General features: G+C 40.4%; 2 protein-coding genes across 4 annotated transcripts in view; one reads left to right on the top strand and one right to left on the bottom strand.

Annotated features, from left to right (window-relative positions):
• Positions 1-2,836, top strand: part of egln1a (egl-9 family hypoxia-inducible factor 1a) — an 86,082-nt gene extending 83,246 nt beyond the window's left edge. For both annotated transcript variants that reach the window (XM_061910650.1, XM_061910648.1), the window contains 2 exons: positions 2,146-2,213; positions 2,311-2,836. In XM_061910650.1, the coding sequence (XP_061766634.1) occupies positions 2,146-2,213; positions 2,311-2,366 (124 nt within the window). In that variant the 3' untranslated portion in view covers positions 2,367-2,836. The remainder of the gene's footprint in view (positions 1-2,145; positions 2,214-2,310) is intronic.
• A 1,360-nt stretch (positions 2,837-4,196) lies between these two features.
• gpr137ba (G protein-coupled receptor 137Ba) lies at positions 4,197-27,394 on the bottom strand. Of its 2 annotated transcripts, none has more exons than XM_061910646.1 (7): positions 26,777-27,394; positions 20,733-20,782; positions 13,890-14,112; positions 13,679-13,825; positions 9,151-9,279; positions 7,537-7,658; positions 4,197-4,629 (listed from the first exon to the last, which is right to left on the bottom strand). In XM_061910646.1, the coding sequence occupies exons 1-7, from the start codon at positions 27,155-27,157 to the stop codon at positions 4,515-4,517; spliced, it is 1,167 nt and encodes a 388-aa protein (XP_061766630.1). In that variant the 5' UTR covers positions 27,158-27,394; the 3' UTR covers positions 4,197-4,514. The 2 variants fall into 2 exon arrangements, with proteins under 2 accessions (XP_061766630.1, XP_061766631.1); XM_061910647.1 differs by having other exon boundaries at positions 20,739-20,782.
• Positions 27,395-27,649: the final 255 nt, after the last annotated feature.

Genomic DNA, 27,649 nt, shown 5'->3' with positions numbered 1-27,649 from the left:
GGGCTTATTGGACCCTAATTAGGATAAAAACTAAGAATCATCTTTTGACATGATGTACTTAATCCAAGTGTACTTCATGTTTAGTGACGTCAATCCATCCATCCATTTCCTACCACTTATCCCTTTTTTTGTGCTAATTCTTATTTTTCCACTTTTTTTTTTTCCACAATTCCATTGTATGTTATGCTCTTCTGACACCACCAGATGGCATTATTAGTGTCCACATAAGCGGCCATAAGACCCCATTTCAGTAGTGTACACGTTTTTGGAAATAAGAGCTAAAAGGTGCTGTCCACGCATGTGGCCACTAAGCCTTTAGAGGTTTTAATTTTCTAAATGTATAAAAGCGTTTTTCTAATTTTAGACCCCAGTAAGAATAGCGGCTGCTTTTGCAGCAGCTAATGGGGTTCTTAAAACACTATTATGCAAGTGCGTAAACTCAAAAAGTCAAACTGCTACAATTAAATTGTCATATTCCTACTCAGTAGATATAATCTACCTAGAAATACAATTTATGAGTTTAATTGGTTCTGTGACGGAGCTAACAATTTAATTGGGGATAGGTTGATTGGCAACACTAAATTGGCACTAGAGTGTGAATGTGAGTGTGAATGTTGTCTATCTGGAATGGCCTTGTGACGAGATGGAAACTTGTCCAGGGTGTACCCCGCCTTCCGCCCGAATGCAGCTGGGATAGGCTCCAGCACCCCTGGTGGTGACCCCGAGAGGGACAAGATATAGAAAATGGATGGATGGTGCTTGGTTGCCCAAAACAGCACAACAAAACAGACTGTCGGATAAGATATATTGTACAATAGAATATAGTCCTCATCAAACACTTATTTGGAACATCCCACAGGTGTGCAGGCTAATTGGGAACAGGTGGGTGCTATGATTGGCTATAAAAGCAGCTTCCATCAAATGATAAGTAATTCACAAACAAGGATGGGGTGAGGGTCACCAATTTGAAAGCAAATTAGAACAACATTTCTCAACAAGCTGTTGAACAGAATTTAGGGATTTTACAATGTAACCATCGAAAATGTGCGGCACATTATGAAGCGTAAAATACGACAGCGGAGACCCCGGACTGTTGAACGACTAAAGCTCTACATAAAACAAGAATGAGAAAGAATTCCACTTTCAAAGCTTCAACAATTAGTTTAGTCAGTTCCCAAACGTTTATTGAGTGTTGTTAAAAGAAAAGGTGATGTAACACTGTGGTGAACATGCCCTTTCCCAACTACTTTGGCACATGTTGCAGCCATGAAATTTTAAATTAATTAATATTTGCAAAAAAAAAAAAAAGTTTATGAGTTTGAACTTTAAATATCTTGTCTTTGTAGTGCATTCAACTGAATATGGGTTGAAAAGGATTTGCAAATCATTGTATCTATTCCGTTTATATTTACATCTGACACAATTTCCCAACTCATATGGAAATGGGGTTTGTGTGTGTGTGTATATATATATATATATATATATATATATATATATATATATATATATATATATATATATATATATATATGTGTACATGCATGTATATGTATGTATGCATGTATATATATCTATATTATGTGTATATGTATGTGTGTGTGTATATGTATATTTATATTATTATATATATGTGTGTGTATATATATATATATATACATTTTGTGTGTGTGTGCGTGTGTATATATATATGTATATATATATATATATATATATATATATATATATATATATATATATATATATATATAAAAGTTACTCTCTGGTTACTTTTTCTAGCATTGTTCTATCTGCACTTCTGTTAAAATGTAATAAACACCTATTTTACAGTTTTTTAGATACTTTACATTAGTTTGAAGCGATACTACAAATTTGAATATTGCTCAAGTAGTTACAGGGGCTACAAGTATTGCTGGGTTTTATGCTTGTTATCACGTTATAACCAACAAAACAAAGGTTTGGAATTCTGTCTAATTCCTTATTGGAGTGAATGGTTTCAAAATGTAGTTGCTATACAAGTATTGTGCCGTTGTCGATGTCATGAGGTGGTATCGTGTTCTTGTGATGGCGATTCACATCCCGAGCTACACTGCACGCACCCAGGCATTGTTTGAGCACTGACTCACTGCTCTTATTCTGTCTCTGCAGGTATGCCATCACCGTGTGGTATTTCGATGCAGATGAGCGAGCCAGAGCGAAAGAAAAGTATTTAACAGGTAGGGTTTGATTTTAAGTCTTCGCTCATGGTTTTGTTGACTGTGTGCAAGTTGGGAACAAACATGTTGGGGTTTTTTCCCCTCCCTGTGCATGCAGGTGCAGGAGAGAAAGGAGTAAAGGTTGATCTCGGCAAGCCATCAGATCCCACCTAGTGGGAAGCCTGCGTCCGTGCGCTGCACGCAGCCAATAAGTGCTCTGTCCCCAGAAAGTGGCCTATAGAGAGCATGTGTGTTTTACATGAGGCAGCGGGAAGATGGATGTTTCTTAAGGACACAAAAACAAGCCTACCCAGCCAATCATGGCCACACTCGGTCAGCCTTGACAACCCAACGGACTGTGGATGTCATGGCATTGTACCGAAAGGGACGACTGTGTTTTTTTTTTACTTCCCCCCTGCCCTCTGTTTTTTAGGAACATTTGCACCATACAACTTTCATAATAAATCACAGGGGTCAAGCTAATCTCTCAGTGAGTTCCTTAAAGGTACAGTGTTCTGCATAACCTACATGCATTATGCTTTTCACAATGGAATCTGTGTCCATGCTACTGCTGTGCACATGTGCTCAGGTTTGCAATAAGGAGAAATCAAATGAATTAAAGACATATTTTTTTCTGACAAGAACCAGGTTGGTGTTAGTTTCAATTCATTCAACAAGGGTGTAGATGTGCATGTCAGCATTATTTACCTCTAACAGCCACTGTTGTCTATGACTGGTGATGGGAGGATGGCACGCTTCATCCTCATTGCACCAAATCTGGTTGGATGCTGCCCTCTGCTGGAGGAGAGTAGTGTTGCATGCATGCTGAAAGACTTGCATTTGTGTGAATGGTTGTTTGTGCCCTTAGAGGCAGCTGGGATAGGCTCCAACTCCATCAATCCATCCATTTTCTACCACTTATTTCCTTTGGGGTGGTCGGGGGCGCTGGTGCCTATCTCAGCTACAATCGGGCGGAAGGCGGCATACACCCTGGACAAGTCGCCACTTCATCGCAGAGGCTCCAGCTCGTCAATGTTTACATTTTTCAGGTACATTCTGCCTCAGTAGCATTTTGGACCAGTATAAAAAAAAATAGTGCCTCCAATGTATAACTGTAGTAACAAGGTATATGTGCAGTATATGGCTTTAATACTCGAAAAATACATTTTAAAAGGTTTTAAATTCGCAGTGTTGTAAAAATGAGACTCAGGCAGAGTCCTAATGGCCTTATTCTTTCCTCTTAGATCATATATTGTACCTAATGTATCGAATGATTGAGACTTTTATTAGTAGATTGCACAGTACAGTACATATTCCGTACAATTGACCACTAAATGATAATACCCGAATACGTTTTTCAACTTGTTTAAGTCGGGGTCCACGTTAATCAATTCATGTATTGACCACTGGTTGTCATTGCATACAAAAAAGTCTTCCGTCTACATTTTGTTTAGACCAGGGGTGTCAAACGTACAGGTTTTATCCAGCCCGCGGGATGAGTATGCCGAGTATAAAAATTTGCCAACATTTTTTAATGAAAGAAGCTGCTGATTCAAATGTGTCCACTAGATGTCGCAATAGCAATTATTTGTATCTGCAGATTATACTACATACATTTAAAAAAAAATTAACCACATGATGTTCAAGGAAAATGAGCAAACTACATAAATAATAACCTGTAATTTAATTTTATATTATTTTTTTATCTTGATAGATTGAAAATTAAAGGAGAACATTATCACAATTTCAGAAAGATAAGAATACTATTAACCGCAACATGTAAGTGTAAAAAAAACAGCAACACAATTTGTACATTTTCAGAATGTGCTTGTTCTATATTTTAAAACCAAGACAACAATTTGAAATTGTCTTTAATTTTAAATTATCGTGCTGTGATTTTACCAGTCAGGCCCACTTGGGAGTAGATTTTTCTTCGTGTGGCCTCCGATCTAAAATGAGTTTGACACCCATGATTTAGGCAGTGATGTTAAAATTCCAAAAACACATAATAAAAAGTGTTTTAATGGATTAAACGACTAATCTGTAAGGAAAAAAAAACACGTACATGAAATAGGAATACAATGCTCAATGCAACAGTTCAGGAAATATATTAATCACATAAAAAAAGAAAACTTTAGAGCAGTCATATTGGGCCCGCATCTGTACATGGAGTGTGCAAATCAGTGGTTCTTTATATACTGGCATTTGTGTTAGTTCTTGTCTGGAACTCATCCCAATATGTCCAGTCCAGTGTGCTTCATTAGAATAACAACAGTGCAAAAACATCAGGGGTCAAGAAAACGAGAGTCCAGTGACCTCTGATCAGTAATGGCTGAGCTCCTCGGTGGGAAGTGGGAGGTGGTAAACGTCGTCCCCTCCGATGTAAGCGCTGATGCTGCTGCTCTGGCTTCCCCACTCGTAACTGTCGGCAACCAAACTGAAACAAACAAAAGGATGCGTCAACCAGGGGTGTGCAAGCTTTTTCCTTACTGGCTGTCAAATTCATGTAAATATGCAAATTGATGACGCATATTATGTTGAGCGTACATGCTGCTTTATCTTAGTGACGATGCTTGTCTGAAAAGTCAGTGCAAAGATGAGTGAGGAGACTCTGACAGGTGTTTATGGAGGCTCATTTGTCTCTTTATTCCGAAAGCTTTTTTTGACACTGAATTTGTGTATCTGAATTTTTTTGTTTGAACTTTTTACACCAAATTATGCTGACAATCTCCTTGGAAAAAAAAAAATGTTTGTGGTTAGTAAGGAAAAAAAAGGCTCCCAAGTAGTCTGCTGATGTATGCAGTAACATATTGTGTCATTTTCCATTCTATTATTTTGTCAAAATTATTAAGGACAAGCCGTAAAAATTGATTATTAGTCCACTTGTTGATTTACTGTTAATATCTTCTTCAATCTACACTTCCGTTAAAATGTAATAATCACTTATTCTTCTGTTTGTTGGACACTTTACATTACTTATGGATGATACCACAAATTTAGTAGTTAATGGATCATTCATTGCCCGTGACCCCAAAAGAAACAAGCCGTAGAAAATGGATGGATGGATGGATGGACCATTCATTGGTCATATTCCAAGTCCTCATGTGTCCAGGGACATATTTCCTGAATTTATGAACGAAAAAAAGTAAAAGTTTTTGTGACGATAAAAAATATCGATGTAATCATTGTATATGGACTTGGTACTTTAACTTTAACTTTATATACGCTATTGTACTTGGTATCATTACAGTGGATGTCAGGTGTAGATCCACCCATGGCATTTGTTCACCTACTCAGTGGCATTGTGGTTAGAGTGTTCGCCCTGAGATTGGTAGGTTGTGTACTGGTCCGCGGACCGATTGGTACCGGGCCGCACAAGAAATAAAATAAAAAAAAAAGATATATATATTTTTTTAATTATTAAATCAACATAAAAAACACAATATATACATTATATATCAATATGGATCAATACAGTCTGCAGGGATACAGTCCGTAGGCACACATGATTGTATTTCTTTATGAATAACCCCCCCACACCCATTACTGGTCCGTGGGACAAATTTTCAAGCGTTGACCGGTCCTCAGCTACAAAAAGGGTGGGGACCACCGTCTTAAAGCACCTCTTTCTGATAGTGTTTTAGTGTTATAACTTAACCTTTATTGTTAGTTTTTAAGCCAAAATGCATCCGTTCTCCCTTTTCTGTCCACACACTGTGTCTGCTTGCTTGTACTCCCTGATTGTGTGCCGCCGAACATGCTCCTCGGCTCATAAACCCAGCAATGTCACAACGGGACGGGTTGCCATTACAGACATTAATAAGGACCCGCGGTAAGGGCCGGACTGGTAAAATCATGGTAATAAAACTTAAAAGTAAAGACAACATTAGATGTTTTTGTCTTACTTTGGCCAAAAATAGAACAAGCTCATCCTGAAAATGCACACATTCCAAAAAGTCCTTTTGACAAAACACTTCTAGTTAGTTGAAAATTCTGAGAAAAAATTGGTGCAGTTTCAAAAAGACCATGAAGAACACAATGAACTTAGACTTTGTCTCAGTGTATTTACAAAGCCATTAAACTTAAAGTACTTCCTGTTTAGGATTCTGATGTTGGCAGGTAACCGTTAAAAAGGTGTTTGGAAAAGCAATTGAGTGTTTCCATCTTACTGCCGCATTGCTGAAATCCGCAACTGCCACAACACATTCAATTATCATCCTTCAAATATTATAATTATAATATTAAAAAAAAACAGTTACAATAGTCAAAATCAAGGTAACATAATGTGGAGAGACGGAGCCGACGAACCGACAGCGGGGTCGGACAAACAGCGGTCTTACTCAAGATGGCGGCCAGGAGGCGGAGTGTGCTGTGGAGCAGAGAGGCGGGGCAAGCTTGGAGCGACGCTGCAGCCATCAGAGTCAGGTGCGTAAAGCACACACCTGCTCTCAATCCCTACATCATCTACTGCAGTTTAAAAGGGGAGAAGGAGGAGCGATCCTGGCAGAAGACAGAAAAACAACAGACGACAGACGACGAGAGCAACCAGAAGAAGAGAAATGAGCCCCCGCGGAAGATGCAGTCAACGGCCACCGAAAGGCGAGTGGAGAAAAGCAGCAAAGGAGGTGGTGCTAGAAATTGGCGCGACCGACTGGGACACAACGATGTTTGTTGAAAGAATAAACGAGTGTCAAACCTGCTACGATGCGTCATGTATCAATGGTCCTTGCAAGCCACACGGTGACGCATAACTTTTCACTTACCCAATGTGAACATGCTAGATCCAAGCATGGAATAAAATAGAAAAAAACAACAAATGTAGAAACACACATTTTTACAATGGAGTTCAGGGTGTGCATCATGCATTTAACCAAATGCTTGTCTGAAGTCTTTGCATCTTACCATTTTGTTATTTTATTCTTTGAGTGGATAATTTACATTGAAATAAGGTATTGCACTAGGTACTGCTGCTAACCACAACAGGAGCGGCTGATTGCTTGCACCTGCACTGATTGGACTTGCGGCAGCCAACCCAGAGGGCACTTAAAGTCAGCTGACACGTCATCTTTAAACACTGTCATGTGTGACGTGGTTTACAATTGAGTTGCTGTTGCAACATCCAGTGGACACATTTAGAACAGCAGTTTCTTTCATTTAAAAAAATGCAACTTATTTTTAAACATTTAACAAACTGATCCGCAAGCTGGATTAAACCTGTTCGCGTGCAGGAAGTTGACAACACTGATTATTTCTGCTTTGTCTTCGTATTCTCTGCCAGACCAGGTGTGTTTTAATGTTTGTACGCGAGGGCGAACAGGTAGCAACGAATCAATGTGTGTTTTACCTGGCTTGGATGTTCTGAGGCATGACGCTCCACGCCAGGTCATCGTCGCTGTCGTAACGTCGAGGGTTGTCGAAGAAATAAGCCCTGGATGAGAAGACATGGCCAGGAAGCACCGATCCACTCTGTGGAACAACATGTGTGAAAAGTTCAAATGTCCACTACTTCGCAAAGTGTCAGCAACTTCAAAAAGTAATCTGCTTTAAAGGGGAACATTATCACCAGACCTATGTAAGCGTCAATATATACCTTGATGTTGCAGAAAAAGGACCATATGTTTTTTTAACCGATTTCCGAACGCTAAAAGGGTGAATTTAGCGATTGAAACGCCTTTCAATTGTTCGCTGTCGGAGCGATGACCTTTTACCCGTGACGTCACAACAGGAAGCAATCCGCCATTTTCTCAAACACATTACACACACAAGTCAAATCAGCTCTGTTATTTTCCCTTTTTTCGACTGTTTTCCGTACCTTGGAAACATTATGCCTCGTCTGTGTGTTGTCGGAGGGTGTAACAACACGATCAGGGACGGATTCAAGTTGTCTTACTTGGAGTGTGCTAATCAGACATATCAACGGTCACGGCATGCTAATCGATGCTAACATGCTATTTAGGCTAGCTGTATGTACATATTGCATCATTATGCCTCATTTGTAGCTATATTTGCATCCAGCCTTTCCCTCCACCCACATTTAATGCCAAACAAACACATACCAATCGACGGATTCAAATTGCACAGGTGGTCAAAAGATGCGAAAGTCCCTCGTTTGTTCTGCACACTTTACCGACGATAGCGATGCTACGACAGAGATGGCAGAGATATGTGGATATCCTGCGACACTCAAAGCAGATGCATTTCCAACAATAAAAATCAACAAAATCACAAAGGTGAGTTTTCTTGATGTTATTGACTTATGTGCTAATCAGACATATTTGCTCAGGGCAGGACTGCAAGCTAATCGATGCTAACATGCTATTTAGGCTAGCTGTATGTACATATTGCATCATTATGCCTCATTTGTAGCTATATTTGCATCCAGCCTTTCCCTCCACCCACATTTAATGCCAAACAAACACATACCAATCGACGGATTCAAGTAGCACCAGTGGTCAAAAGATGCAATCGTTGGTTATAAGGCGATCGCCGAATTCGTCCTCGTTGCCGTTGTTTGTCGTGATATGGCTCAATAGCTTCAGTTTATTCTTCAATTTCGTTTTCGCTATCTGCCTCCACACTCCAACCATCCGTTTCAATACATGCGTAATCTGTTGAATCGCTTAAGCCGCTGAAATCCGAGTCTTAATCCGAGCTAATGTCGCTATATCTTTCTGTTCTATCCGGCATGTTTGTTTGTTTTGGCATCACGCAGTGACGTCACATAAAAATGGACGGGTGGCTATAGCGATGGTGAAAATCAGGCACTTTAAAGCAGTTTTTCGGGATATTGCGTGATGGGTAAAATTTTTAAAAAAACTCCAAAAAATAAAATAAGCCACTGGGAACTGATTTTTATTGGTTTTAACCCTTCTGAAATTGTGATAATGTTCCCCTTTAACTGCGATCTACGTGCCGTGTCCGGCGAGGCCAAAAGGGAAGCGGAGACATGGCGACTCACCCTGTCCAGGTCGGGCTGGCGCACTCTGAAGAAGAACACCACCAGAGAAGTGGGGAGCAGCTCCCACACGAACAAGATCACCCCGAAGACGACGTAGCCGGTGTCACCCAGAGTGGACTGTAAATCTGCCTGAAAGAAAATACAAAGCCTGACTAAATGTATACTTTGGAGTACTGATCCATTGTTTTTATTATACATTTAATAGTGTATCAACATAACATTACATCCTATGTTTTGATAAATTCCACACATGGGTCACGGTCAACTGTCATGTCTGACTGAGGTAAGTCGATGGTGGAATATTTTTGAGTATAATCTAAACATTTTGTATGAAAAATGCCTAAAATGTCCAAAAAACTGCTTGTTCCTTGGCATTGTCCTCCACTCCTTCTGTTACATGTCTTTTTTTTCATTTAAGTTTTATTGACATCCAGCATCAGACATTCCTATCTATTACATCATATTTGCATACATCATACATCTATTGTCTGCCCTAAACGTCAAAATAAGAACAGAACGATGCCACGTTCTGTTACATGTCAACTGTTGGGTTGCATTTACAAAACATATTTTTCAGATTCCAGAGGAAAACTACAGTCTTTAAATCAGGTTAGTATACCATCCATCCATCCATTTTCTACCACTTACTCCCTTTGGCGTCGTGGGGGGCGCTGGTGCCTATCTCAGCTACAATCCGGCGGAAGGCGGTGTACACCCTGGACAAGTCGCCATCTCATCGCAGGGCCAACACAGATAGACAGACAACATTCACACACTAGGTCCAATTTAGTGTTGCCAATCAACCTATCCCCAGGTGCATGTCTTTGGAGGTGGGAGGAAGCCGGAGTACCCGAAGGGAACCCACGCAGTCACGGGAAGAACATGCAAACTCCACACTGAAAGATCCCGAGCCCGGGATTGAACCCTGACTACTCAAGACCTTCGTATTGTAAGGCAGACGCACTAACCCCTCTTCCACTGTGAAGCCCAGTTAGTATACCATTGGATTATTTTCTATTCCATAGAAAGTAATCTATTCCATAGAAAATAATCCAATGGTATACTAACTGCCGGTAGGAAATCTACGTTCAAAGAACTCCGGTTTATTAGTGATTCCCAGAGCCTAACAAAAGTCTGCGGGCTATAGAGCGTTTTTTTATTCGGGCTCCAGTACTCTGGAATGCCCTCCCGGTAACAGTTCGAGATGCTACCTCAGTAGAAGCATTTAAGTCCCATCTTAAAACTCTTTTGTATACTCTAGCCCAGGGGTCACCAACCTTTTTGAAACCAAGAGCTACTTCTTGGGTACTGATTAATGCGAAGGGCTACCAGTTTGATACACACTTAAATAAATTGCCAGAAATAGCCAATTTGCTCAATTTACCTTGAATAAATAAATCTATATATATGTATATGAATTGGTGGCCAGGGATGAAGTGCTGGCTGTCCAAATTTGGTACCCGGGGTTGACTGCTAGCCTGTTTATCGGTTGGGGACATCTCTGCGCTGCGGACCTGTCTCCGCTAAGGATGGTCTCCTGCTGGCCCCACTATGGACTGGACTCTCACACTATTATGTTAGATCCACTATGGACTGGACTTTCACACTATCATGTTAGATCCACTATGGACTGGACTTTCACATGCTAGACCGGTCACCCTAGAGGGGGTCGGGGGGACCCACATCTGCGGTCCTCTCCAAAGTTTCTCATTGTCATCGCACTGGGTTGAGTTTTTCCTAGCCCTGATGTGGGATCTGAACCAAGGATGTCGTTGTGGCTTGTGCAGCCCTTTGAAACACTTGTGATTCAGGGCTACAAAAAAAAAAACTCGATTGATTGGTTGATTGAATAAATGTTTGGAAATTAGAACTAGGATTCTCTTTTAGAAGTGAACCTATCTTGTGAAAGTTGTAATAAAACTGCTGCTGTGACTAGCAATGCTCGTTTATTGCTTGTATTCCGACATGTGACTTCTTCCCTGTAGTGAAAACCAGTGGTGGTCGACCAAGCTAAGATAGTGCACACTATCTGAGTACAAAAGAGGCTTAAATCTTCCAGCAAAAAGCAGATAGGAGCAAAAAAAAAATCTAACTATGCAATAGAATAGATCCCTATACTTAATCAGAAAAAGATTTGTCAAGTGATATCAAGGATTATACGTTGGTGGTGTTCCCAGACATATAAAACTATTGTGGTCCAGACAACATTCTACACGACAAAACAGATGGAAACTTGTGTGTGGCTGGGTCAAAGAAATTAATATCAAGACTCTCCCGGATAAATATGCATTGTTTTTGCTCGGGTAAGGTTGCATTTTATGATTTAACTTTGCGTCTAAATAAGCCATGTTTGTTGCTGTTGCACGCGCCGTTTACGAGTAGCGTGTTTTTCCGCGTCTTTATCAAAATATATCTATAGTCACCATTGTGTATGTGCTGAAATATTCATTTATGATTGATGCCTTTGGTAAAAGCTCTTTTAGGTTTTGCTGACATTTGCTTTCTTTTATTTAGACTCGCTAAGTTGGTGCTTTTCGAAACACGTCTAGCAAAGATGTGTTTAAGATATGCAAATATCAGGATAATACTTAAATGGGAAATAACGGTTAAAAGTATATCAAACACACCTTTAACAAAGTGATCACTGCTAACTCATGCATTCTGATTCATGTAGGATTATCACAAGCCTCCCTTGCCTTTAAAAATTAGAGACACTTGTGTTTTGAACTTTAATCAAGGGTTTCTTGAATGAACCACAGTTTTGTGCTTTGAAATCAATCAATCGTTTACTTATATAGCCCTAAATCCCAAGTGTCTCAAAGGGCTGCACAAACCACAAATTAAAACGTTAAACTTAAAGGGGACTGCACTTTTTTTGGAATTTTGCCAATCAATCAATCAATCAATGTTTATTTATATAGCCCCAAATCACAAATGTCTCAAAGGACTGCACAAATCATTACGACTACAACATCCTCGGAAGAACCCACAAAAGGGCAAGGAAAACTCACACCCAGTGGGCAGGGAGAATTCACATCCAGTGGGACGCCAGTGACAATGCTGACTATGAGAAACCTTGGAGAGGACCTCAAATGTGGGCAACCCCCCCCCCCTCTAGGGGACCGAAAGCAATGGATGTCGAGCGGGTCTAACATGATGCTGTGAAAGTTCAATCCATAGTGACTCCAACACAGCCGCGAGAGTTCAGTTCAAGCGGATCCAAGATAGCAGTGAGAGTCCAGTCCACAGGAAACCATCCCAAGCGGAGGCGGATCAGCAGCGTAGAGATGTCCCCAATCGATACAGGCGAGCGGTCCATCCTGGTCCCGACGAGCGGTCCATCGTTCACAATCGTTAAGAAAGACATGACGACGGATGTGTTTTCTTTTTAATGCATTCTAAATATTAAATAAACGTGAATAAAAGTGTGCTTACTGTGTAGCCAATGGAAGGTCCTCTGTTTCCCCCATAAAAATTTATAAATAACCATTGAAAAAACGTCAGTACTCCATTTACATTCCGTGACATGCAGCTGGGATAGGCTCCAGCGACCTCGAAGGGGACAAGTGGTAGAAAATGGATAGATGGAAAGGATGGACTTGAATATTAACCAAATAATAGTGATATTGTTATTATAAGTGAGAAGGCAGACAAACTACAAACCCCGTGTCCATATGAGTTGGGAAATTGTGTTAGATGTAAATATAAACGGAATACAATGATTTGCAACTCCTTTTCAACCCATATTCAGTTGAATATGCTACGAAGACAACATATTTGATGTTCAAACTCATAACATTTATTTGTTTTTGCAAATAATAATCAACTTAGAATTTCATGGCTGCAACACGTGCCAAAGTAGTTGGGAAAGGGCATCTTCACCACTGTGTTTCATCACCTTTTCTTTTAACAACACTCAATAAATGTTTGGGAACTGAGGAAACTAATTGTTGAAGCTTTGAAAGTGGAATTCTTTCCCATAATTTTTTTATCTAGAGCTTTAGTTGTTCAACAGTCCTGGGTCTCCAGTGTCGTATTTTACGCCTCATAATGCGCCACACATTTTCGATGGGAGACATGTCTGGACTGCAGGCGGGCCAGGAAAGTACCCACACTCTTTTAATACGAAACCACACTGTTGTAACACGTGGCTTGGCATTGTCTTGCTGAAATAAGCAGGGGCGTCCATGATAACATTGCCTGGAGGCGCCGCGTGTGCGCACAAAGACACCTCGCGCACGCACAAAGGCACCACACGCGCGCAAAAGGGTGTCGCACGCGCGCACGAAGTGGAGAATCAGCGCGCGATATCAGGTTTTATGCGCTTGGATTTTTGGCACTAATGTGACGCCATACAGTGCGACTTATACTCCAGAGCGCCTTATAATCCCGAAAAATACGGTATGTACTACACATTGTTTTATCAGACACCTCTAATGGGTTAGTAGACGCATCCAAAAATAAAATAATGATACAGATGCCAGCTGCCACACAAGGTAAGACCATATCATGACATTTTAGGGAGTACCTGGTCAGAAACGTTGTACCAGTCGTAGTCAAAGGAGTTGATACCCTTGTTCGAGAGTCCCAGGACGACCAGATTATAGCAGGCCCTGGATGTGTACAGGAGGATGACTGTGGCCCCTACAGCCGTCACCTGGCACACTGAGGTCCCCTGTGATTAAAAACATGTTATCGCATGTTTTTTTTTTCTGACCAACAACCATCTCATTTCTCACCTTGGATTCCAGATAAATGTTGGCCAGGGACATCTTGGCAATCTTGTAGAGACACAGCGAGAGCGACACGGCGCACAGGACGAAGAGGGTGTCGTTGATGGCCACCCTCACCAGCACCACCGTGCGGGCGTCCGCAGAGGACGTCCTCACTAGCATGGCGCACACCAGGTTGACGGCTAAAAAGAGCAGGCTCATGGACAGGAAGAGCAGGTACAGTGGCAGCCTGTGAGGGACAGTGTGTCGTGGTTAGTTGTCTTCAGCTTCAGTCACAACGGTCACAAGACGTTCATACACACAATTAAGATGCTCAATAGTTATTTTATTTCTGCTTTGTGTCGAATAATGACATTTTTAATTCTCAATAGTCAATCACTGATTTGAGTAAGTTAACTTTACTTTTATTAATATACCATTAAAAGGAATCGATGGCCTGTCCTTGGGTCAAACTACCATTTTCATGTTAATCATTAGATATTACACTTTCAGTAGCACGCTACTTGTGTGGCATCTACTTTCCTACAACGCAATAGGCTTTGTTGCTATGTTGCTAATGCTACTGTTATCATCACATAAAAACACATTTAAAAAAAAGAAAAGTAAGCTCCACTGGTGGAGTTAATTCTTTGTGTGACTGTTTGTTTACATTGCGGTTCAAACAATGAGGATTATCCCATGTCATATTCCATTAGGTTTTCTAAGCCTGTTTCACAGGTTTTCCCGCTCTTCGGGGGATTTTATATATCATATATATACACAGTAAATATATATATATATACAGTAAATATATATATACAGTATATATATATATATATATATATATATATATATATATATATATATATATATATATATATACACAGTAGGGCAAAAATGTATTTAGTCAGCCACCGATTGTGCAAGTTCTCCCACTTAAAATGATGACAGAGGTCTCAAATTTTCATCATAGGTACACTTCAACTGTGAGAGACAGAATGTGAAAAAAAAATCCAGGAATTCAAATTGTAGGAATTTTAAATAATTTATTTGTTAATTATGGTGGAAAATAAGTATTTGGTCAACAATTCAAAGCTCTCACTGATGGAAGGAGGTTTTGGCTCAAAGATTTCACGATACATGGCCCCATTCATTCTTTCCTTAACACGGATCAGTCGTCATGTCCCCTTAGCAGAAAAACAGCCGCAAAGCATGATGTTTTAAACACGACAAGTTGAGTTTATACCAAAATGGATACATGGATGATACAGCAGAGGATTGGGAGAATGTCATGTGGTCAGATGAAACGAAAATAGAACTTTTTGGTATAAACTCAACTCGTCGTTATTGGAGGAAGAAAAATACTGAGTTGCATCCCAAGAACACCATACCTACTGTGAAGCGTGGGGGTGGAAACATCATGCTTTGGGGCTGTTTTTCTGCTAATGGGACAGGACGATTGATCCGTGTTAAGGAAAGAATGAATGGGGCCATGTACTGTGAGATTTTGAGCCAAAAACCTCCTTCCATCAGTGAGAGCTTTGAATGGTTGACCAAATACTTATTTTCCACCATAATTTACAAATAAATTATTTAAAATTCCTACAATGTGAAATCCTGGATTTTTTTTTCGCATTCTGTCTCTCACAGTTGAAGTGTACCTATGATGAAAATTAGAGACCTCTGTCATCATTTTAAGATGGAGAACTTGCACAATCGGTGGCTGACTAAATACTTTTTTGCCCCACTGTATATATATATATATATATATATGTAGGTGTGGGAAAAAATCACAAGACTACTTCATCTCTACAGATCTGTTTCATGAGGGGTTCCCTCAATCATCAGGAGATTTTAATGGAAGCATTCACATGCAGTGGTTTATATGGAGCACAGAGTGGGTGGGTACAAGCAGGCGTAGGGTGTAGTGATTGGCTCATGTGTTACCTAGGAGGTGTTTCCGTCTATGGCGGCATGTTGAAATGATTTCACTGCGCTTGTTGAGAGATGATAGATCTGGATGATATATAATAAACAGTTTCTCTTTCAAGCATAGGTTGCATCTTTTATTACCACTGTTGTAAGGTGTGCTGGATGCAAGAATTTGCCATGTTATTGAATATTCAACATTATTGTCTTTGAGGTTCCAAATGTGTTTGCTGAGTTCTGTAGAATTCTGCAAAGTCTGGTTTCTAAAGGAGGCGTTGTGATTATTCCATCTTGTTTTGAACGCTCCTTCGGTTAATCCTACGTACGTGTCGGATGTGTTAATGTCCTTGCGTATTACCTTTGCTTGGTAAACGACTGATGTCTGTAAGCACCTTCCGTTGAGAGGGCAATCAGGTTTCTTGCGACAGTTACATTCATTATTGGTTTCAGAGTCGTTTAGTCTGGGGGTAGGCAGTCCTTTTGCAATTGCTTTGTTGTGGTTTGAAATGATTTGTTGCATGTTATTCATACAGCTGTAGCTCAATTTAATGTTGTTTTTGTTGAATATTTTTCTTAGGGTGTTGCCTTTGGGGAAGTGTTTGTCGATCAGAGTGAGGAACTTGCGGCCGATGTTGGTTGAGACGTCTTTGCTGAATGGCGGATTGTACCAGATGATGTTGTTTCGTTTTCTGCTCTTTTTTGGTTGGTTTCCTGGGGTGGGTTCATAGGTGAGGGTGAAGTTGTATCCGCTTTCATCAAGTGCTTTCTGGTATGGGGGGGTTGCTTGGTCGAATTCAGCTTTGCTGGATGACAGCATCGATAGTCTTTTATTAATTCCGGTAGGTATTCTTTTCGTGGTGGTGGGTGGGTGGTTGCTGTCGTGGTGCACGTATTGGAGTGTTGTGTTGGGTTTCGTGAATGGTTGGTAGCTGTTATTTCTCAGGTTGAAAGTGACGTCGAGGAAGTTGACGGTTTGCTTGTTGGCTTCAATCGTGATCCGTAGGCCGTTTTCTTTGAAGATTTGGCATATGCGCTTCTTGGTGTTCTCGCTGCTCCTTGGCGAGGCGCGGCACACTGCCAGTCCATCATCACGGTAAATACCAAGGTTCAGGTTGAGGCTAGCAAGCTGGGAGAGGAGGAAACTCCCAACGAGTTCGCACGTTTCTGCGCCGTCAAAACTCCCCATAGTAACGTCAAATGTTGAATTGTTCTTTTTTTGCCATGGTGTACTGTTGTGTTCAAAGAAAACGGCCTACGGATCACGATTGAAGCCAACAAGCAAACCGTCAACTTCCTCGACTGGACTGCCTACCCCCAGACTAAACGACTCTGAAACCAATAATGAATGTAACTGTCGCAAGAAACCTGATTGCCCTCTCAACGGAAGGCGCTTACAGACATCAGTCGTTTACCAAGCAAAGGTAATACGCAAGGACATTAACACATCCGACACATACGTAGGATTAACCGAAGGAGCGTTCAAAACAAGATGGAATAATCACAACGCCTCCTTTAGAAACCAGACTTTGCAGAATTCTACAGAACTCAGCAAACACATTTGGAACCTCAAAGACAATAATGTTGAATATTCAATAACATGGCAAATTCTTGCATCCAGCACACCTTACAACAGTGGTAATAAAAGATGCAACCAATGCTTGAAAGAGAAACTGTTTATTATATATCATCCAGATCTATCATCTCTCAACAAGCGCAGTGAGATCATTTCAACATGCCGCCATAGACGGAAACACCTCCTAGGTAACACATGAGCCAATCACCACACCCTACGCCTGCTTGTACCCACCCACTCTGTGCTCGATATAAACCACTGTATGTGAATGCTTCCATTAAAATCTCCTGATGATTGAGGGAACCCCTCATGAAACAGATCTGTAGAGATGAAGTAGTCTTGTGATTTTTTCCCACACCTACATATTGCGCTCTACCACGGTATCGAGCGCTATTCTCTGGATAATCCAATCAAGACATATAGACATACATATATATATATATATATATATATATATATATATATATATATATATATATATATACACACATATATACATATATATATATATACATACATACACATATATACACATATATGTAGGGACGGCGTGGCGCAGTGGAAGAGTGGCCGTGCGCAACCCGAGGGTCACTGGTTCAAATCCCACCTAGAACCAACCTCGTCACGTCCGTTGTGTCCTGAGCAAGACACTTCACCCTTGCTCCTGATGGGTGCTGGTTGGCGCCTTGCATGGCAGCTCCCTCCATCAGTGTGTGAATGGGTAAATGTAGAACTAGTGTCAAAGCGCTTTGAGTACCTTGAAGGTAGAAAAGCGCTATACAAGTACAACCCAACCCATATATATATATATATATACACATACATACACACACACACACACACACACACACACACACACACACACACACACACACACACACACACACACACACACAATAAAATCTTCTGAAGAGCAGGGAAACCTGCGAAACAGGCTTGTAGGGATGAAATAGCCTCTGTGTTTTTCCCTGACCTAACGTAAAATACTACTTAGATCATAAAAAACTGAATAAAAAGTCCATCAAATAGTATGTCATTAAATAATAAACATTGATGACATGAATGTCTTAATATTTTCACTTTTTTAATATTAGAAGTAGCACTTGATTTTGAACATGTTAATACAACCAAAATATGTAGATAATAAAAAAAAGATACGGGTAAATTAGCAAATATATTGTTATTAGTAACTGAGGATGAAGAAGCTAGGAAAATGTCACAATTACATAAGAAACAAAACTATCTAACAATTCAGTAAAGGATTTATTTAGAAACAAATATGTCACAATGAAAACACATAAAAAAACTAAAACTGTAATTAATGATAAGGTTTTTAATATCCAAAAAGGAGTGGGTAGAGGTGAAACTAATGTATTCCAAACCCCTTATTCATGAATCAGCTATCCAGCTTTATTGTCTTTATCATCTATAAAATGATTATGGTCTTATTAATTATATTTTTTCATGTATAAACACATTTTTTGGGAAAAACCTACACATTAATAGTAGGCAATAAATAGTCCGCAATACTACGTAATGGTAACAACAACAAATAATGAGTAGAGTAATATTAATAATGTAAAAACCTTGTGATTATTAGACAGCCTCAATCTTATTGAAAATTGTGTCCATATTACATTTTACAAATTCATGTATTCATGGAGAATTTTTCAAATAATACTTTCAGGTCTTAATGATCTAATTATCTTGCATTATATACTTCGTATTTCGGCACAAAAAAAGTTAATATTACTTTATGAATAGGTACATACTTATTATAGGTTATTCAGTTACAGCAGGGGGGCCAAACATTTTCCCCCCACTGAAAATGTTAAAGGATGTGAGGGCCATTTTTAAATGTTTCATTTTCAGAGCCAATACATTTATAGATTTCTTTAAGAAAAAAACATCCTGCATATCAGCTTTGAGTTATTAAGAGGGCTGTATGACTATTATAAAAGAAAAAATCTCCAATGAGGCATGGGATGAACAAATCACCTGCCCCGTTTCTACTACTGTGTTGTAAACTTCCCCTGAGCTCATTGTATGGCGTCAACTTTAGAGACTACTTCACTGTTTTAGAGGAAGAGATTTTGCGTGGTATTTGCACCAAACGTTCTGCAAACATTCCGCGAGGAGGAACAAAAATATCATGCTTCATCACATCAAACCTTATCAGATGCCTGAAATGCTTGCTACAATGGTGTTTTAAAAGCCTACAAAGATGCCCCAAAGCCAGTAGCAAAAAAGTTGTGTACAAACTACATTTAAAAAATACTACATATGAATAAGTTAATCAGTTATCAAATCATTCAAGAGCACAGGTATCAAACTCAAGGCTCGGGGGCCAGATCTGGCCCGTGACATCATTTTATCAGGCCCGCAAACACCTGGAAATGTTATGTGTCAATAAAGTACTTAATATTTTCTCACTAAATGTAATATACTTTTTTCATTTTGACAGAAAAAAATATATGTACTGCTCTAAATGGCGAACCTTTTAAACTTTAATAGTATCCAATATTGCAACAAATTTTACAGTATATTATCATACTTTTTAAACATGTTTTTGTCTTAATAAAAATACTTGACATTACAGCAAACTACCCATCAAATGAATATAAATGACAATACGTTGTACGTTGTTCTTTACAGCATATTACTGTAAATTGAAAAAACTACTACTAACTACGTTTTGCATTAAAAATTATGTTAACTGAGTTGCCAGTTTTTGACCGTAAAATCTACGGTTGTTGTTTTTAACGGTGTATTACTGTAAATGGAAAAACGGTACGTTTGATTTTACATTAGAAAAACTGGCAGTTGAGTTGCCAAAATAAAAAAAGAACTTGCACTGTTAATCCATTAACAATATAATGTTGTTAAAACCAATGTAAATGTAACACCCTCCCCCCCAACAAAAAGTCAGTGGTACTGTTAATCCAATTACCGTAAAATGTTGTAAAAAAAACCCCACTATGTTTTAAAGTAAAATGTTGTAAATGTTAAGTTTTTACTGTAAGATCAACGGTCTACTTAAAACAATTTATATAATTAATAATGAAATCCAGAGGCAAAATCATCGCGGCCCTGTGATGGCAGCCATAACTGCCATGTGGCCCTCCATGAAAACCAGTTTGACATTCCTGTTCTAGAGATTATGGCTTGAAAAATTGTGCATCCCTAGTTTTTAGTGTCAACATTGCAACCTTTTCTCTTCACCTATGTGCTCTTTAATTCCACTTTTTATGTGTTTTTTTTTTTTGTGACAGTATTTTTAGAATGGGCTGCGGGCCGCAAATGACCCCCGGGGCTGCACTTTGGACACCCCTTAGTCATAGAACAGTTTCCCCCTTCGGTGGTCTTACCGGTACCTCAGGAGCTCAGGTGCATATTTGGACTTGGCCTTGAACACAACCTGTCACGAGAAAGAGCGCGTCACACACAATACTGTACATGTGTCATCGTGTTATAAGCACTTTCACTTCTTCATATGTGGTCTGAAAAACACAAAACAGGAAGCTTTGCTACGCTTTCAGGATCCAGGGTACTTTTTCTACCGGTCGCTAAGAATAATGCTTCATTCGTGGCCGGAGATGCTATTAGGCTTAGACAACCTTTATTGATCCACAGGGAAATAGTTCTACACAGTAGCTCAGTTTCAAAGGATGGAAAGGGTAAGGATGGAAAGGATAATGCAGCTATTAAGTATACTAAAAATGTACCATAGTTACAATATAAAATATAACATATATGTAATATTTACATATTATATATACCAGTGTTTTTCAACCATTTTTGAGCCAAGGCGCATTTTTTTCATTGAAAAAATCCAGACGCACACCACCAGCAGAAATCATTAAGAAATTAAACTCAGTAGACAATAAAGAGTCGTTGTCGCAATTGTTGGATATTAATTTAAACCATAGCCAACCATGCATCACTATAGCTCTTGTCTTAAAGTAGGTGTACTGTCACCACCTGTGACATCATTACGTGACTTATTTGGAGTTTTTTTGATTGTGCTCCCGTGCATAGTGTTTTAGTTCTTGTCTTGCGCTCCTATTTTGGTGGCTTTTCCTGTTTTTGGGTATTTTCCTGTTGCAGTTTCATGTCTTCCTTTGAGCACTATTCCCCGCACCGGCTCTGTTTTAGCAATCAAGAATATTTAAGTTGTTGCTATCTTTTTTTGTGGGGACATTGTTGATTGTAAGTCATGTATGGATGTACATTGTGGACGCCGTCTCTGCTCCACACGCTGTAAGTCCTTGCTGTTGTCCAGCATTCTGTTTTTGTTTACTTTGTCGCCAGTTTAGTTTTAGTTTCATTCTGCACAGCCATCCCTAAGCTTCAATGCTTTTTCGTAGGTGCACTCACCTTTTGTTTCATTTCGTTTTTAAGCATTAGACACCTTTTTACCTGCACGCTGCCTCCCGCTGTCGCCTGCATATTGTGATCGCGACAAATCAGTGTCATGTCACACGATGTGTTCCCGACATCTACAAAGCAATTAGCTACCGGCTTTCCACCTCCTGATATTGAGGAGAATAACACGGTTACTCTGCCGAGCTCCAGACAGCACCGACACTCAACAACAGGACATTATTTGTGGATTATAATTACTGTTTTGCAAAAAATACTTTTAACTGGAGATGTACACTGCCGATATCATCGACCGATAAATACTTTAAAATTTTATATGGGAAATTATCTGTACCGGTTTCGAAATTATCGGTATTCGTTTCAAAAAGTTAAATTTATGACTTTTAAAACGCCGCTGTGTACATGGATGTAGGGAGAAGTTCAGAGCGCCAATACACCTTAAAGGCACTGCCTTTGCATGCCAGCCCAATCACATGATATCTACGGCTTTTCACACACACAAGTGAATGCAAAGCATACTTGGTCAACAGCCATACAGATCACACTGAGGGTGGCTATATAAACAACTTTAACACTGTGACAAATATGCGTCACACTGTGAACCCACACCAAACAAGAATGACAAACACATTTTGTGAGAACATCCGCACCGTAACGCAACATAAAAACACCACAGAATAAATACCCAGAACCCCTTGCAGCACTAACTCTTCCGGGGCTACAAAATACACCCCCCCCCCATTCCCCACTTCAACTCCGCCCACCTCAACCTCCTCATAGTCTCTCTCAGGGAGAGCATGTCACAAATTCCAAGCCGCTGTTTTGAGGCATGTTAAAAAAAATAATGCTCTTTGTGACTTCAATAATAAATATGGCAGTGCCATGATGGCGTTTTTTTCCATAATTTGAGTTGATTTATTTTGAAAAACTTTGTTACATTGTTTAATGCATCACAACAAAATTAGGCATGATGATGCGTTAATTCCACAACTGTATATGTCGGTATCGGTTGATATTGGACAATATCGGAATATCGAATACGATTTATTTTGGAAAACCTTGTTACATTGTTTAATGCATACAGTGGTGCATCACAACAAAATTAGGCATGATGATGTGTTAATTCTACAACTGTATATATCGGTATCGGTTGATATCGGACAATATCGCAAAAAAGCCATTATCGGACATCTCTACTTTTAACCCAAATAGGTGAAACTACATAATTTCCCACGGCACACCAGACTGTATCTCACGGAACAGTGGTTGAAAAACACTGATATATATACAGTATATAACATATACTGATATATTTTATTATTATATGATGTATAACAAATCCCAATTACCATGTACAATATTACAATATTACAATATATGTAACAGCTGCATTATTTAATATGGGAATTATGTAAGCCCCTAAGATGTCCATCCATCCATTTCCTACAGCTTATTCACTATCCCAGCGACATTCGGGTGGAAGCCCCTAAAATGTATGAAATGGAAATGCTGTGTCAGCAAAAGCTTTTTTTGTTGATCATTAATCATAATAGCACGCTATTAGGGACAAAAAGGTCTGCATGGTAAAAATGTGAGGGGAGAAAAACTGAGTCAGAACGTGCGAAAAAAATATTCTGTACATTTCCTGTACAAGTTGACATGTTTGCTACAAACTTTTCAGTCCTTACATGGAGCAGACACACCTGTGTTGTACCTGATGGCGCTTAATAGGCAAGAAAAGTTTATGCATGTTGCACAATTTGCACACAAGGTAATTCCAAGTGCTTTACAGAAAGTTGCAAAATGACAAATGTCATAGTTCAAATTAAAATCAAAGTGTGTGTGGAATAAATACTTTCAGTTTTCCTATGCAATAACAGTAATTATATTGTAGGTCTGTTTCACACTCACAGTAGTGAACACAAGCTGTAGACACGCATGCTCTCATAAAGCAGAGAAAAAAAAAAGATAAGTCGCTAGTATTCACTTTTGTGTCCTCTTCTACCGATGTTTTATTGCTACAACTGTGCTTGAGAAAATGTTAAAAGGAAATACTTTGTCTTCAAAAAAAAAAAAAAAAAAATATGGGAATTATCTAAGAAGACACTCAGTCAGCCCCTAAGATGTCCATCCATCCATTTTCTACCGCTTATTCCCTATCCCAGCGACAATCGGGCAGAAGCCCCTAAGACAGTGGTTCTTAACCTGGGTTTGATGGAACCCTAGAGGTTCGGTGAGTCGGGCTCAGGGGTTCGGCGGATGTCGAAACACACCCGACTCATCACGTGAATACAAACTTCTCCCTATCGGCGTATTACGGATACGGCAACAGCTGACTGATTTTTGCAGGTGTGTGATTGGTTGTGGGTTTATGCACTGTGTTGGCTTTGTTGTTTGAACAAGGTGATGTTTATGCACGGTTCATTTTGTGCGCCAGTGAAAAAAAACATGGTAACACTTTAGTATGGGGAACATATTCACCATTAATTAGTTGTTTATTAACATGCTAATTAGTAACATATTGGCTCTTAACTAGTCATTATTAAAGGCCTACTGAAACCCACTACTACCCACCACGCAGTCTGATAGTTTATATATCAATGATGAAATATTAACATTGCAACACTTGCCAATACGGCCTTTTAGTTTACTAAATGACAATTTTAAATTTTCGGGGAGTTTCGTCTTCGAAACGTCGTGTAATGATGACGTGAACGTAAGACGTCACGGGTTTTTAGGAAGTATGAGCGCTGCGCACACACACAGCTAAATGTCGTCTGCTTTAACGGCATAATTACACAGTTTTTTGGACATCTGTGTTGCTGAATCTTTTGCAATTTGTTCAATTAATATTGGAGAAGTCACAGTAGAAAGATGGAGTTGGGAAGCAATAGCCTTTAGCCACACAAACACACGGTGATTCCTTGTTTAAAATTCCTGGAGGTGAAACTTTCCTATGGATCAGAGCGCGGTCAAAAGAACATGGATCCCGACCACCTGTCAACCAGCAGGTTTCGGTGAGAAAATTGTGGTTAAAAAGTCAGTTCTTACCGGAGAAAAGCTGAGCTTGTGCTCAGCCGCCAGCATAGCTGCTGTCGACTCCCCAGAGACACTGCGCGTCAAGACACCCGTGGAGACACCCTTCCGACTATCAGGTACTATTTAACTCACTAAAACACTAGCAATAAAATAGAAAGATAAGGGATTTCCAAGAATTAACCTAGTAAATGTGTCTAAAAACATCGGAATCCGTCCCGATTTCTCGGTCCGAAAGCACTTTTTGTTGGAGGCTCCCATTAAAAACAATGTGAATATGTGAGGAGCCATCAAACATGTGACGTCATTGTCTGCGACTTCCGGTAGAGGCAGGGCTTTTCTCTTTGCACCGAAAGTTGCAAACTTTATCGTGGATGTTCTCTACTAAATCCTTTCAGCAAAAATATGGCAATATCCCGAAATGATCAAGTATGACACATAGAATGGACCTGCTATCCCCGTTTAAATATGAAAAGCTCATTTCAGTAGGCCTTTAAGTACTTATTAATGCCTTATTCAGCATGGGCTTATTAAAACACTAACCCTCCAACCCTGGCCCTAACCCTCTAACCCGAACCCGAACACTAACCCTAACCAAGTAACTCTAAATTAAGTCTTTCTTACTTGGAATACGTTCCCCATACTTAATTGTTACCAAAAACATATAACTTTGTCTTGAATTTGTAAAAAAGGAGGATTCGGTGAATGCGCATATGAAACTGGTGGGGTTCGGTACCTCCAACAATGTTAAGAACCACTGCCCTAAGACAGTGTTTTTCAACCTTTTTTGAGCCAAAGCACATTTTTTGCGTTGGAAAAATACGGAGGCACACCACCAACAGAAATCACTAAAAAACGAAACTCAGTTGACAGTAAAAAGTCGTCGTCGCGATTGTTGGGTATGACTTTAAAGCATAAGCAAGCATGCATCACTGTAGCTCTTGTCTCAAAGTAGGTGTGCTGTCACCACCTGTCACATCACACCTTGACTTATTTTCACTTTTTTGCTCTTTTCCTGTGTGTAGTGTTTTATTTTTTGTTTTGCGCTCCTATTTTGGTGGCGTTTTCTCTTTTTGTGGTATTTACCTGTAGCAGTTTCATGTCTTTCTTTGAGCGATATTTCTACTTTGTTTTAGCAATCCAGAATATTTCAGTTGTTTTTATCCTTCTTTGCGTAGACATTGTTGATCGTCATGTCATTTGCAGATGTACATTGTGGACGCCGTCTTTGCTCCACAGTAAGTCTTTGCTGTCGTCCAGTATTCTGTTTTTGTTGACTTTGTAGCCAGTTCAGTTTTAGTTTTGTTCTGCATAGCCTTCCCTAAGCTTCAATGCCTTTTCTTAGCGGCACTCACCTTCTGTTTATTTTGGTTTTCCCTCCGGGTACTCAAGCTTCCTCCCACCTCCAAAGACATGCACCTGGGGATAGGTTGATTGGCAACACTAAATTGGCCCTAGTGAGTGAATGTGAGTGTGAATGTTGTCTGTCTATCTGTGTTGGCCCTGCGATGAGGTGGCGACTTGTCCAGGGTGTACCCCGTCTTCCGCCCGACTGTAGCTGTGATAGGCGCCAGCGCCCCCCGTGACCCCAAAACGGAATAAGCAGTAGAAAGTGGATGGCATTAGACACATTTTTACCTGCACACTGCCTCCCGCTCTAGACAGCACAGACACTCAACAACAACACAGCATTTGCAGACTATAATTACTGCTTTGCAAACGATATTTTTAACCCAAATGGGTGAAACTAGATAATCTCCCACGGCACACCAGACTGTATCTCACGGAACACTAGTGTGCCGCGGCACAGTGGTTGAAAAACACTGCCCTAAGATGTATGAAATGGAAATGCTGTGTCAGCAAAAGCTTTTTTTTGTTGATCATTAATCATAATAGCACATTATTAGGGACAAAAGGGTTTTGCATTGTTATAGTTTGCAGTGCATCTCTGCAGACCACTGTGCAGGTGTGCGACGTCATCCCGTGGCCTCACCTGTGCAAAGTAGAGGTTCATGAGGCTGAGCGTGAAGAACTGCAGGCACACGGGGAAGCAGTAGAGCAGCCAGAAGGGAAAGGGCCCCAAAGTGTTGGCTGTGACAAAGTTCTTGAAGTAGAAGGAGAAGAGCACCGTTCTCAGGGCCGACCACAGCAGGCACAGGAACAGGAACACGGTCTGATAGCTGAAGCGCTTGTGCCGATACCGCAGCACCAACCAGAGCTGGACGTAGATGAAGATGAAAAGCAGCGAGTAGAAGGCGCTGTAGACCACCGTCAGACCCAAGGTCACGTAAGGGGGCACGGCTGGCGTGAGAGTGGGCAGCAGGGACGAGTCGGCCATCGGTTGCAGTTCTCTCTCCTCCACCGGGGCCTCCATGAGCTGCTCTCTCGGCCGACTGAGGAGGAGGCGGAGCAGTCCGGCTTAGCAAAGCCTGCGTCGGGGCGTTTACAGCCGGCAGTCACGAGCAGAGGAGCGGAGGAGCAACGAGGCTCACTTCCGGAGCCGCGCACCAGCAGAGCATGATCAGCGCCGTAGGGACGACCGCTCTCGGGGCGGCACGGCACCAGCGGCTAGGAAGCGGCACAGGACAGCGGGCGGATGGCTGGTGCTCACTAAAAGGAAACGCCCCCCCCCCCCCCCCCCGCTGCTGTGACGTCACGGCACGCATCAGCTGACGCACGCTGACGGTACCTTTAACCCGGGAGCGGTCACTCAAGGAGCCATAACATTAAGTACACTAAAAACAATAACAATTGTCACAGTTGTGTCGCCATACCGAGAGGGGTCAGTCCGTTTGTCTACTTTCCGTAATTTTCAAACCTGAAATTTCCTATTAAATGGAGAGTGTGTTCGAAACCATTCCAACGT

The sequence above is a fragment of the Nerophis ophidion genome, linkage group LG09 (genome assembly GCF_033978795.1).
Source record: "Nerophis ophidion isolate RoL-2023_Sa linkage group LG09, RoL_Noph_v1.0, whole genome shotgun sequence".
In the NCBI taxonomy this organism is placed as follows: Eukaryota; Metazoa; Chordata; class Actinopteri; order Syngnathiformes; family Syngnathidae; genus Nerophis; species Nerophis ophidion.
Note: the sequence above shows the minus strand (reverse complement) of the source record. Positions and strands in the feature narration are given on the sequence as shown.